This window comes from Salvia miltiorrhiza, chromosome 8, assembly GCF_028751815.1.
Source record: "Salvia miltiorrhiza cultivar Shanhuang (shh) chromosome 8, IMPLAD_Smil_shh, whole genome shotgun sequence".
NCBI classification, from domain to species: domain Eukaryota; kingdom Viridiplantae; phylum Streptophyta; class Magnoliopsida; order Lamiales; family Lamiaceae; genus Salvia; species Salvia miltiorrhiza.
This window is the reverse complement of record NC_080394.1, coordinates 53,558,380-53,573,122: the sequence shown is the minus strand read 5'-3', so window position 1 is coordinate 53,573,122 and position 14,743 is coordinate 53,558,380. Positions and strand designations below refer to the sequence as shown.

The following is a 14,743-nucleotide window of genomic DNA, read 5'->3' as shown; positions in this document are numbered from 1 at the left end:
TTTTTTGCATTTCTGCCCCTCAAGTTTCTATGCATTCTTTTTTTGAATAGTAGTCTTAGGGCTGGAAAAATATACCGAAAATTCGGTATATCGGCCATACCGTACCGTAAAATACCGCAAAATACCGAATTTAAGGTATACCGATTTTTTTGGTAAGGTATGATACCGTACCGAAGATTTACGGTAAGGTAAAGGTATGGATTTTCCAAATACCGGGGTATACCGGTGTATACCGATACCGCGGTATATACCGAAAAAATCAATAAATACCGTATTAAAGGTATATACCAGAATACGATATGATACCGTATTACTGGTATACCGAATATTACTGCATATACCGGTGATGGGGTATCATACCTTATTCTGGTATACCTTAATATTCGGTATATACCGGTAATAAGGTACAATACCTTATTCTGATATACCACAGTTGTCCGTATATATTGGTATACTGAAAATCGCGGTATATATCGTATCAAAATCTATAGTTTTAAAATATATACTAATATTTATTTTTATGTCTATATTTTAAAAATATTTATAAATTTTATAAAATGATGTATATAATCTATATTATGTGAATATATACAATTGTACATGAATTTGTAAATATCATCAAATGATACAAAAATAAATAAAATATAGTATATAGTATAAGTCATACAATAAAATAAAATTGTTTATTTTGATATTATAGTATAGTTATAATATATAACTAAAATTATTGTTTTACAATAGATTATACATTTAACTTATAATAGTTACATATATAATAGCATAGTTATAATATTAGTATTATATTATAAATAATATTACGTCTAACATATAAATTATATGTAACTTATAACATCTATATAATTTACTATATATTACATGAATGCATACAAGTATGCGAATATAAATATCATCAAATGATATAAAAGTGAATAAAATATAACATAGTATGTAAGTTATATAATTTAATATAACTGAATTATTTATATTGATATCATAACACAGTTATAATATAATATTCTATATTATATAACTAAGATTATTGTACAATTATAATATAATATTCTATATTATATAACTAAGATTATTGTTCTACAATAAATTATACATCTGACGTGTAACATCTATGAATATAATAGCATAGCTATAATTAATATTGATATTATATTATAACTTAGATTACATCTAATTAACTTATAAATCTCATATAACTTATAACATCTATATAGTATATAGTATATACTATATAACTTATAAATTTATAAATATCATCAAATGATACAAAAACAAATAAAATATAGTATATAGTATAAGTTATACAATAAAATAAAATTATTTATTTTGATATTATAGTATAGTTATAATATATAACTAAAATTATTGTTTTACAATAAATTATACATCTAACTTATAATAGTTACATATATAATAGCATAGTTATAATATTAGTATTATATTATAAATAATATTACTTCTAACATATAAATTATATGTAACTTATAACATTTATATAATTTATTATATATTACATGAATGCATACAAGTATGCGAATATAAAGTACGGTATACCAATTGAATTTTTTCAATTTTGATAATACCGATTATTTTGGTATACCGTTAAAGTGCGGTATACCGTGAAAGTACGGTATACCGAAATTCGGTAAGGTATACCGAAATAAAGGTACGGTAAAGGTTTTGTATATTCTCCATACCGTACTTAAGGTATACCGAACTAAGGTATACCGTAGGTAAAGGTAAGGTAAAGGTATGAATTTTCTCCATACCGAAGGTAAAGGTAAGGTATAAGGTATGATCGATTTAATAAGGTATATCGTACCGTGCCACCCCTAAGTAGTCTGTTGGTGAATTTATTTTTTTACTGTTTTAAATTTTTAATCATTAATTGGACACCATTCTTGGGCCTATATTTTGGGCAACATAATAAAGCCCAAAAAAAAATTCAAATTTGATGTTTTTAAATAATAGAATGATATTTTTATTCCTATGTCCACCTATATATTTAAATTTAATTTAATTTAATTTATAATAATCTTAATAAGAGATTACTTCCATACCATTGAATGGAATAGTACGATAGAAATAATAGTGCCAATGAACATGTGCTAAAATACATTTATCATTGACACTATTCTTTCTACAGGATTATTCCTCTCAATAGTAGCAAAGTCCTCTTTTATTAAGATTGTTAAATACGATACACTCTCCGTTTCACAAAAACATGAAAATTTACTCCCTCCGTCCGCCAAAATTATGTAAAATTGCTTGGGCACGGGATTTAATAAAATTGGTGATGATTTTGATGTAGTGGAGAAAGGGTCCCACCACTTTATGAGATGTGTGGTTGAAATTGAATTTTGAGTGGGGTTTTTTGTAAATAAAGAGTGTTAGTAAGAATAAAATATTAAAGAGGATGGTGGGACCATTGCCATAAAAGGAAAGTGGCATAATTTTGGCGGACGCCAAATATAGTAATTTTTACATAATCTTGGCGGACGGAGGGAGTATCATTTTTGGTCTTTTCATAGAAACATGAACATTTTTTATTTTGTACATCACCCCGCCGCAATCCCTTTACTTTTTATCTCTACTTTTTTATAAAGTGGAACTTTTTTTCTACTTACAATACACATTGTCTAAATATGAGAATCTACCCATATTGATAATATGTCTTATAAAATTACTCACTCATATAATATGTCTTACAAAACTACCCAAAGCACAATTGATGTTGATAGGTGGGCATTGAATTTTGCAAAAGTTTTTACATTTTTCTTACAAAAGTACAATTGTGTAAGAAAATGTGTAAGAAAGGTAGTTAAAAATTATTCAAAATCTGAGAAAATGGCAATAAAGGCTCACTCGCGTCACTTTCATGTATTGTAGATTTGAAAATTTTGAAAAAATGAGGCCACGTTTGTGTGTTATAAAATATCAATACGAAGGCAAAAAAAATCAGATTTATGTATATTGTGAACATAAAAACATTCTAGAGGCAACGGACTAACAAGCCTCCGATAAATCCTAGCCTCCTGCAAAAGCCACGCATGAAAATATCACGCAGTTTTTGCAGGCAGCTATCGAAGGCTTGTTAGTCCGTTGCCTCCAGAATTTTTTTATGTTCACAATATATATAAATTTGATTTTTTTTGCCTTCGTTTACTCACGTTATTTTCATGTACTGTAGGTTTGAAAATTTTGAAAAAATGAGGCCACGTTTATGTGTTATAAAATATCAATACGAAGGCAAAAAAATTCAGATTTATGTATATTGTGAACATAAAAAATTCTGGAGGCAACGGACTAACAAGCCTTCGATAAACCCTAGCCTCCTGCAAAAGCCGCGCATGAAAATAACGAGCGGCTTTTGCAGGCAGCTAGGGTTTGTCGGCGGCTTGTTGGTTCATTGCCTTCAGAAAATTTTTTTGTTCACAATATACCTACATTTGAATTTTTTTGCATTTGTATTAATGTTTTGTTCACTAATTACTTGTTGCATTTGAATTTTTTTGCATTTTGTTCACTAATTACTTGTTGGATAGTTCCGTCGCTAAAAGATATCTAACTAATTGGATAGTTTCGTTGATTCCAGTGGACGCCACGGCTTCACTTGTTGCTCGCGAGAGTGACATGTCCAGAGTTGATGACCTGGGAAAGAATTTTTTTTACAATAGTAAAGAAGAACTGGTCCTTGCTGTTGGCTTGTGGAATATGAAGCAAGGCACTGACGCAAAAGTTGGCCGCTTAGATCAGGGACGCCTCTATTTCAAGTGCAAACACTCTGAGAAATGCAAGTTCGATCTGCGTACATCTTGTCACGGTGGAGGGATGTGGGGAGTGCATAAGTTCAAATAACATTTATGCGAAGGGGAATTGGGCAGATTGAAACCAATCAAGGCACACTCGAATGTGGTTGCAACTTATGTGGCAAAAAGAATACGCGATGATGGAGAGATCATTAAGCCGAAATCTATTATGGCGGGGTTGATAAATGAATTCGACTTCAGAATCAAATATGATGTCGCGCTGAGTGCAAGAAATCTTGGGCTCGAGATGATATACGGTCGATTTGATGATTTGTTCATTCTGCTGCCAAAATATCTTCATGCCCTACAGCAAGCGAATCCAGGCACCTTGATAGATTTGGAAGTGGACGAAAAGTGTCGGTTCAAGCATCTGTTTGTTGCTCTTAGGGCTTCCATCTCACCTTTCTACTTTGATCTTCGACCAGTTATTGTGGTCGATGGTACACACCTGAAGATGAAGAATAATGGTATTTTGTTCATCGTCGTGGCAAAGGACGGAAACGAGCAAGTTTTCCCCTTGGCATTTGGTGTCGGTCCGATCGAGAATGATGAGTCCTGGAAGTGCTTCCTGTCACATGTGAGAGAAGGATGCGGCCAGCCCGATAACTTACTCGTTGTCTCCGATGTGCATGTCTCCATTGCTAATGCTGTGAATAGCGAGTTACTAAATGCTACTCACGGTATTTGCTACTAGCACTTGTTGAACAAGATCAAGGGTTACGGGCAAGCTGTTGTTGAGCTTTTCTGCCAGGCTGCATATGCCTACGAGCACTCAGAGTTTACACGTGCAATGTCGTCTATGGCTCACTTGAACCCGAGGGCGTACGAGAAGTTGATGCGCGTATGCCTTGAGAAGTGGGCACGATCACAATGTCCAGTGAACCGCTATAGTTTTCTTACATCCAATGTTGTCGAGTCTTTGAATGCACGTTTGTTGTGGGCCAGACATCTTTCCATATGCTCCATGTTAGAGGCAATCAGAATGGTTCTGGAGCAGTGGTTCAATGACAGACTTGTGGCTGCACAAGAGAGCGACGAACTTCTTACTCTGGAGGCAACACAGAAGATTAGTGCGGAGATTTCAAAAAGTCGTTGTTACACTACTAAGAGGACCACTGATAGAAAATATAGGGTTCATGCTGGTGGTCGCCATTTCATGGTTGACCTTCAAAGGTGAAGCTGTGAATGCAATGAATTCAACCTGGAGAACATGTCGTGTTCTTATGCGAGCGCAGCCATTACGTATGCTATTTCTATTTTTTTTTTATAAAATTACAGTTATTAGAGGCTTACTAAATATAATCATTCTTTTTGCAGTGAGGCGAACGAGTCAGTCTCCGATTACGTGGACACTTACTATAAGCGGAGTTCACTGATTGACACATATTCTAGTGCCGTTAATCACTTGCCTCCCTTACAGCATTGGCAAAATCCTCTTCAAATTGCAACTATAACTGTTTTGCAAAATCTTTCTTGGCGACAAGCTGGTCGACCAAGAGAATCTCGAGTTCCTTCAGCTGGTGAGAGGCCAAGTCAGAGGACAACTAGAGCGGAGGCATCAAGTAGTAGTAAAAAAAAATGAGCACCCAAAAGGTGTGGTATATGTGGCGAGCCTGGTCACACCCGTAGAGCATGCAAGAGTACGGGTAGCGATGAGTAGTTGAACTTTCTATTGTATTTAGTTTATGTTGATGTTATTAAGGACCCTGATTTGAACTGCTTTTGTTTTTTTATCTTGCTACGATAAATGTTATTCATTTGGATTTAAAATACCTTATGATACCTTCATTATGTGTAAAGCATGAAATTAATATAAATTAACCAACAAGCCTCCCAAAAATGATAGTCCTTACGCACGAAACGTTCTCCTATTTGGTACACGGCTCGTGCCGAAGGACCTTCATTTTTGGGAGGCTTGTTGGTTAATTCATATTAATTTCATGTTTTATATAGGATTCAGTTGATACCCTAGTGAAAAATAACATTACAGATATTCACACTTATTGGATTAAGTGATGTGTTCATGAAGGATAATAAAAATGTTTTTCTTTTGGATATCAATTGCAACATAAGCAAAACATCATAAAAACTCCAGAACTTCAACAAGCCTCCCAAAAAGTTGAGTCCGCAATCAAAAGCCGTTCACCATTTTACGAGCTGCTAGTGATCGCGGACGCAAATGTTTGGGAGGCTTGTTGAAGTTTTTGGGTTTTTTTGATGTTTTAGAAGCTTTTCCACTCTTAGATTTTGCAAATTGTAAATAGAAATTAGATGTCTATAATTATGACCACTATTGAGGTGTAATAACAACTATGAGTTGTAATTATGACTGAGAAGTTGGACAAACAGACAATGTTTACCACAAAAGTTGAGTACATGGCATAATATAACTTAAGATACATTGGTCATGCATAAAACTGAAAAGTAAGCTCAAAAAACCAACAAGCCTCCAAAAAATGATATTCCGGCGGCATAAGCCTTTGATGTTTTGGTCAGCGGCTTATGCCTCCGGAATATAATTTTTCGGAGGCTTGTTGATTTTTTGAGCTTATGTTTAAGTTTTATTTAAGATGCAATTGATAACAAAGTGAAATGAAATATTGAATTACAGATATTCAAATATGATGTCATAATTGTTGTTTTTAATAAAAAAGTCAAAACTACATAATTAACCCTCCGATGGTACGCAAAACTCGTAGATGCTACTGCCTATCTTGCGCCTCTAGTTAGGGGTGTGATGATAGCCCCACGTAATGCTCGACGACCCTGAAATCAAACGCTCTACAAACATGTATGCATAGACACCAGAGCTGCACTGGTCTGACTGGTGAAACACCTCACCCATCTCGGCGTAGCGGATGTTCAATTTATTCCAGCTGAGATTCTCTATTGGATTCTGCACAATGGTCATCCTCTGAAACCAAAAAGCCACTTCAAGCAGCCTACTAACAAGGCACTGCAGCGACTTCAGCTCGATCAGCTGGGTTTGGCGCGGTTGCAGCAATGTCTTGAACCACTGAGAGTCGAAGACGTCACAGTTACCCGTGAGCATATCCACTCTACAGGTAATGAAATGGTCGCCTATAAATATAGGCATAATGACCTGCACAGGCAAATACAATTGGTGAACACTCCATTGATCAACAGCTTCGAAAGCATTTATAATGTAGGCATATATGAGTACATGTGTGGCATTCATCCAATCATTCTGAGTCGATGAGGTGTCCTTGTCATACACTTCATACAAGCGGTTGGGATGCAGGATCCAGTTACGATAAGGCATGTCTCTATGCAAAATCCTTGATTCTTTCTTCGAGTGGAACATTGCATAAGCAGCATCCATGAGGATCTTAAATTCTTTTTGCAAATATGTCTGTTGTGAAAAAAAAAATATATTAATGGAATATTTGATTATAAGCGCGAAATATTTTAATGCTTACGAATAATTTCGTATCCAATATGACAGTGGTCCTATCATCAACCTCATCTAACAAGTCAGCACGCGCCATCAACCTATGCCTCAACGTCATCATGTACATATCAAGAACCTGCACATATTTTAATATTAGTATTAAGTAAAAAAAAAATGATTACATGTAATAACTGATTCAGAAAATAACCAACCTCGGTCGTGAGGTCAACCCTTAGGTTTTGCATCTCGGACCAAAACTCAAACGGGAGTTTGTGCTGACTCTATGCCACCATCACCGTCTTGTAGCGCCGGCGGCCTGCATTCAGCATACGCTCAATTGCGTCAACATACTGCTGGTCGACGGGTTTGGGCTCGGCACTGTGTACGTATGGTGAACGAAGTACAGCCGAAGGCTGCCGTTCACGGTGGCTTCTACACGGTGGTGGAACCTCCGGTGGACAGATACTGAGGGGAACGATAGCTAGTCCCTCAGAAACTCCCTACATTTCAATTTAAAAGTCACAAGTTAAACAGTGCAAACATAAGTTAAATGACAAGTTAATTAATGCGAAGACAACTTACCGGCACCAAGTTTTGACAATACTGCAGGATGTCTGTCGATGAATATTCGGCATCTCTCAGATCCGACACGGCGACACCGAATGACGAGCCTGCTCAGCCGGGTATGCTGAGTTGGTGCCCTGCTCATGATACGAGTAGCATGGACCTCCATAAGAACTCGACTCACCCAATGGCGCCAACTTCCATTGTTGGCCGCCCATGTATGGAGTATGGACATCCCCAAAATGAGTCGGGCCACCAAAAGCATCATACTGCCCATGTGGGGTGTGCACATCGTCACCGGTAGGATGTCCCAAGTCCTATGCAGTGGAGTCATGTGCAGGGGAGCCATGACGCAATGGGGCCTCCGATGATGCACGCGTCGCTGGATCGGGCTCACGTATCCTCTCTAAGTGAGATCGTGGAGAAGGTCTTGGCACATGAACGTCAGTGCTATGCGAACACCGACAAAGCATAGAATCTATCTTTTCCTCCAACCAATTCTTCACCCTCGAGAATATGCTCTCCTCACTCGCACGTATCATGGTCTGCATGCGCCCCCAGTCCTGCTCGCTCCACTGTGAATGTGCAGCAGTGCTACTCTCTCGCCGTGCTTGGGCCTCGAGTCCCTATGAGACCTCCGAGCGAAAGTCACGGGATGATTGTCGCCGCCACTCTGATCTTGATGACTACTGCTCGATGAGGACTCCACCACCTGTGGTCTCGGGCCCTTTCCAGTATCTTGCCTCGAACTGCGACGTCGTGTCTTAGGCTGAACAGAAGCCTCGCTCTGGTCCCCACCACTGTGACACCCCCGAGAGTTCCTGGGGCCGAATGCCTCTGGACCTGAAAATCGAACGCCTATATCACCGCCGCCTACCACCGATAGCCAATAAAGTGGCCTCGTGCTCATCGGGCCTCATCTCGTACAACTCTCCACCCTACAATAAAAAAATATGTAGTTGAAGATTAATAATCATAAAATCCAGTATATTAACAAATAAATACGTAAATTATTACATCTCTCTCAAATAAGGGTTGTAACTCAAATCTGCTGGACTTCAAGAACGTCCACTTCTAGCATCTAAGATATCTCCCTGCATTACATATGGCCACGGCTGTGGCCAAGTCGGGGATCACTTCAAGAGCCTAAACAAATAGGGTCCAAGAAGAACGGTAGAAGTTGTACTTCCTTATTTTCTCAGGAATTTCTGGGGTAATATTTTTCATCCAGTAATTCAGGGCTTTATACGTGTACCCTCCCCAAGGAAATGTGTAAAACGCCTGCAAGTCATCCACTAAAGCCCAAGTCCAAGGCTCCACGGGTCGTGACAAGTCCACTTCCAAAATAAATGTGTGTAGCACCAACAAGTGGGCCACACGAAGGTGTATCCTGCCGTCGGGGTCGTTCACCTGCTGGGCCATAAATTTATCAAGCAACGCCCCGATTGACATATGTTGCCCCTTGCAAAATAATCTGAAAGGTCTGTGCCCTATATATTCAAATCGTGCTTTGCTTCAGGATCAAAATGCAACGCCCCGAACGACAATCCTGTGACGAGGGCGAAATCTCCCGGTGAAAAGCAAACCCTCCTCCCATTGATGTAGAACCAGATGGTTTCATCCTTGCTGCCGTCGCCTGTTATCTTAATCTGACGAGAGACAACATGGTGCAATGCCGTATTGCACTTGGGGCCTGGCGCCCAATCCAACAAGTGACCAAAGCACCCATGTCGGAATGAGTTCTCCAGTGCATCACCCCAATGTCATTTAGTTTCACCACTATTTTGTTCAGGTACTTGGTCTTGTAGTACGTACTAATTGCTGTCTTAGGACGATTGATCGTCTCGGGCCTCCAATAAGGGATAATCTCCTATTCTAAAACCAAAAATAGCTCAAATCATTAATCAAACACACATACCATATTAATAATTTCATAATAACTAAAATAAATACAAAATAATTCATTATTAAATTATAAAGCACGCTGAAAAACATTAAAAATTTTTAAAATCCTAAATAACGAACAAGCCTTTGAAAATTGTGTCTTTTGAGCACAAGCCGACGGCTTTTCAAGGGGACGCGACTTGTGCTAAAAAAACACATATTTCAGCGGCGTGTTGATTAAATGTGTTTGATTAATTATACCATATGATTTAAGTTTTTCTTCAGTGTTTTTTCAAGTCTAATAGCTTTAAAATATTTAATCAATTTTATGAATTCTGAAAAACCTCAAATAAATACAAAATAATTCATTATTAAATTATAAATCACACTAAAAAACATTAAAATTTTAGATAATCCTAAATAACGAACAAGCCTCTGAAATTTGTGTTTTGTGAACACAAGCCGCCGACTTTCAGGGGGGGCTTGTGCTCAAAAAACACAAATTTCAGCGGCTTGTTGGTTAAATATTTTTGTTTAGTTATGATTAATAGTTTCTCAATTTTATAATTCTTAGAAACCAAAAAAACGTTATTATTTTATGTGTAATACAGTAATTCTACCAAACTAATAGCATCCTCAATTTGTTCGAAATAAATCCATCAAATTACATATTATCCAACTAATTATCCTCAATTTATGCGTAATACACCAAATAACATATTATCCAACAAATTATCCACCAAATAACAAATCCACTAATTGTTGGATTTGTATACTGAAAGCAAAAACCTTTTATGCTTGTATACAATGATTCATATGTTCACTGTTTAATCTCCTATCTGATTGTGTTCATGATTGCATATGTATGTTCCTTATCTCTTCATAAGTAGATTATATGGTGTGTTGTAGATCACAGAAGATCACATAATTGGAATAACCTTAAGAGATATAAAATGATCACAGCCGAAATGACTTTAGAATGAGTCATTGGTTTAGGCTGCAGTATAGATGGAAGTAGACGTTTGTCTTGACTACTTGTCTATATTGGTACGTCATAACGTATTGATAGGACCACAGTGAGATGTATTCTTCTCTCTGACTTAAGTCAAGAATCAAGATCTCGGTGACTTAATAGAATCTTAATACTAATAAGTTTTCAAATATATATGTTAATTCGTATATCACTTTGACTTACTATGGGTGAGAGTTATATAGTAACTTGAGTACTCTGTATCTTAGGTGATAACGGTTAATATATGATATTTGATTATCTGTATTAGTACCCGTATTCGGTATAGGATAATGACATCACCTTAAGGAGCTCAATAAGGTTTATTGCGCTAAACCCTGCAGGTTGATTAAGTTCAGGCGCAATAATAAGGTTTGAGTGGTACTGCTTAAGGATTATAAAGAGATTAATTAATTTAAGCTGTCAGAGCTCTAATTAATAATGGATGTCGGATATTTTAAATACGGAGATTTAATAAGTCTAAATACAAGCCCCGACTCATCACCGGTAATAAAGGGGTAAGTCAATATTGGTTCTTTAGTGGAATGAAGTAATATTTATAAATTAATTATGGTATGGGCTGACCATGGATAATTATTTTATTTGAGGCCCATCTTTATTCCTTGTATCTGGTCCCTGGACTGGCCCAAAGTCTCCTAGCCCTAGAAGGAGCAGAAATCGCCCAGCACAGAGATCAGGTGCCCCACACGTATTTATTTATTTAAATACAGCTGTCTGCTCTCAGGAAAGACACAGATAAAAATTAGGTTTTTGAGAGCAGAAGAGGAAGCGCCTAACATGTGAGCAATTTTTCTCTCTTGGGACTTTCATAGCTCGTTGTCCATCCAACGGTGAAAGCTGAGTGGGATACAGTTCAGAAGGTCAGAGCTGGAGTCGTTCAACACGATCATTGACAACCTCAGTTTACAAGTAAGTAATCCTAACTCCAACGTGCATCACTTAAATTCATAGGAGCATGTTAGGATTAATCGTTGTATGGTAAATTAAGATATCCAAGAAACGATCCCGTTGGGACTAATAATCCTTCACTAATACCAACTCTATACATAAATTTCAACCAAATTAATTATATACGAAAATTTAACATATATCAAATAAATCCACAAAATTATGCCTAAATCCACAACATATATCATACGAAATACACGGTCACATATCTCTATAATTATAAATCTATAACAAATTATGCCTAAATCCAAATCTATAACATTTATCCAAATGAAAATTCTATCACATATCTCTATAATTCGAAACGAAATTATAATATACGAAACTAATATCTCTATGAATCCACCAAACTATAAATTCATAAGATATAAGGATGTTGAATCTTACTTGGTTTGAAGAAGAAGACATGAAGCCGTGAATTCATTATTTTCTCTCTCGAAAAACCGTCAATCCTCTCTCAAATATGTGACCGTGAATTCCTTTTTTTCTCCATCTCAAACCATCAATTCTCTCTCTCTCTCCCTCAAATGTGTGAAGCCGTGTTTTAATTCTCTCTCAAATGTGTGAGCGGCTGCTGAATTTGCTAAAGCCGTGAATTCTACCTTAGTGTTTAACCTAAATGTTTACCAATGGGCCCTACCCACTACCCCATGACAAAATCGAGTAAATTAAGGCCTTTGATGTGATTTTATTTTCAGCCTTTGACTCTCTTTTTCAACTACCCATGCATGAGATTCCTTGGCGTGAGATTCTCCTACCCGTGAGCTTCATAAGTTGAAAGTGTAATGACAAAAGCCATGAATTATTTGGATATCCATTCCATCGATTTTATGTTGGCATGATAACAACCGTGAATTAAATTCAAAATGTAATGACAAAATTTAAAACTCCTTCTCTCATATGTACTTATTTTTCAGAAAATATATTAAAAATAAAAATAAGGGCACGTTTGTGTGTTATAAAACATTAATACGAAGGCAAAAAAATCATATTTATGTATATTGTCAACAAATTTTTTTACTAAACCCAAATATGTAATAAGCCTTCCATAAACCACTATCCGCAGTCACAAGCCGTGTCTAATATTTGTGCGTGGCTTGTGCATCAAGCTAAGAATTTTTTATTTTTTTTGATAAATTTTCAATATTAGATAAAGAAATTAAATGGCAGACCTTTGGTCTTAGGCATTAACCCCTTACCGCTTGGCCAACACACACACACACATCAAGCTAAGAATTTTGCAAGGCTTTTGTGTTGATAGATATATAATGTTTAATCGTTTCACAAAATATGACTTTGGAAATTTTTTAACAAACATTTGTTATTATTTTATGTATTACTCTATTATTTTATGTGTTGCTCTATTATTTTATGTTCTATACATAAATTATCTCAATACATTGAGTATTATTAGCCCACAATAAACCAAATTTTGTCAAACTCATTCTCTCATATGTACTTCTTAATTTCACAAAATTTATTAAAAAAAAATTAGAAAGTTAGGGTACGTTTGTGTGTTATAAAATATAAACACGTAGGCAAAAAAAATTATATTTATGTATATTCTGAAAAAATAAAATTAAAAAGCCAACGGACTAACAAGCCTTCGAAAGGTTTGTTAGTCTATTGCCTTCATAATATTTTTTTGTTCACAATATACATAAATATGAATTTTTTAGCCTTCGTATTACTCCCTCCGTCCACTAATTGTTGGCCTACTTGCCTTTTTGGGCCGTCCACCAAAATATGTCCTATCTATTTTTGGAAAGTTTATATTCATATTTAAATACACTACAAGTCAAACACACTTTTAATTAAACAATTTATTTAAACTAATTAAATCCTACCTACCAATTAAATCATACACTAATTAATTCCACCTACCATATTAATGTTATCTACCTATCATTAAACCAAACTTACACTTAAAATCAGATTCATTCCTATCAAAACACTAGACGCCTCGTTTCTTCTACCCCATTCTTGCTGTTGTTCTTCATTCTTCCAAACCCTAGCCGCCTCGTTCTTGACCTCTGGCAAAAAATGTCCGATTGGAATCACACCCCTACACCCCCCAGTGTCGATTTCACTCTCGACGCTCCCTCTATCCACTCGACGCCCCCTGTTTACCCATTATCCTTTGATACGCCCTCATATTTGTTGGAGGATTATGAAACCCACTCCGATTTCAGTGAGTATGTACCTGAAACAAACTTGGCTTCACTCGAAAATGACGAATCGACGCCGGCGGACGGAGTAGAGACATCGGATCTCGCTGTTGACGACGAAGAGACGCCGGTTGTTCGCGCCGATGACGAATCCACTGCGGGACAACTCCAATCGCGATCTGAGGTTGAATCGAGCATCGGTGGACTCACCGTTGACGGAGTGGAGACGCCGGGTAACGTCGACTCGCGGTCTTGGAAGTATGGGTTGTCTCCAGCCTTAATCAGAATCATGCTGATTTACTTTCCGGACTTAAGCAATATCCCCTAATCAGGTGATAACTCTCTGATGCACAAATGTGTTTTTTTATGATTTGCTTGCTCGATCTGTGATTTCTGACGGGCTGATTGCTCGATCTATGATTTGTGATGGGCTGATTGCTCGATCTGTGATTTGTGATGGGCTGATTGCTCGATCTGTGATTTCTGATGGGCTGCTTGCTCGGTCTATGATTTCTGATGGGCTGATTGCTCGATCTGTGATTTGTTGAAATGTTGTTGCTCGTCTGTGCTTTGCTCTGTCTATTGTTGCCCTATGATGTGTTTTACTGAGGGTTAGATGAAAGCCACCACTAGGGCTTCATTCCCTAGTTGTTGGAGGTTTTCTCTATGTCTGTGTTGCTGGATTTGTGATTTGTTATGGTGTTGTTGCTCGGTCTGTGATTTACTTGCTCTATGGTTGCCCTATGATGTGTTTTACTGAGGGTTAGATGAAAGCCACCACTAGGGCTTCATTCCCTAGTTGTTGGAGGTTTTCTCTATGTCTGTGTTGCTGGATTTGTGATTTGTTATGGTGTTGTTGCTCGGTCTGTGATTTACTTGCTCTATGGTTGCCCTATGATGTGTTTTACTGAGGATT

The 14,743-nt window shown here is 36.8% G+C and overlaps 1 protein-coding gene and 1 long non-coding RNA gene across 2 annotated transcripts; one reads left to right on the top strand and one right to left on the bottom strand.

The window, feature by feature from the left end:
- The first annotated feature begins 3,645 nt into the window (after positions 1–3,645).
- LOC130998674 (uncharacterized) lies at positions 3,646–5,403 on the top strand. Its single transcript, XM_057924088.1, has 4 exons — positions 3,646–3,809; positions 3,897–4,470; positions 4,516–4,994; positions 5,139–5,403. The coding sequence occupies exons 1-4, from the start codon at positions 3,646–3,648 to the stop codon at positions 5,401–5,403; spliced, it is 1,482 nt and encodes a 493-aa protein (XP_057780071.1).
- A 1,098-nt stretch (positions 5,404–6,501) lies between these two features.
- On the bottom strand, positions 6,502–12,253 carry LOC130999107 (uncharacterized). Its single transcript, XR_009093415.1, has 6 exons — positions 12,047–12,253; positions 8,815–9,672; positions 7,816–8,735; positions 7,446–7,733; positions 7,006–7,369; positions 6,502–6,924 (listed from the first exon to the last, which is right to left on the bottom strand). It is a non-coding gene; the product is annotated as an uncharacterized LOC130999107 (long non-coding RNA).
- Positions 12,254–14,743: the final 2,490 nt, after the last annotated feature.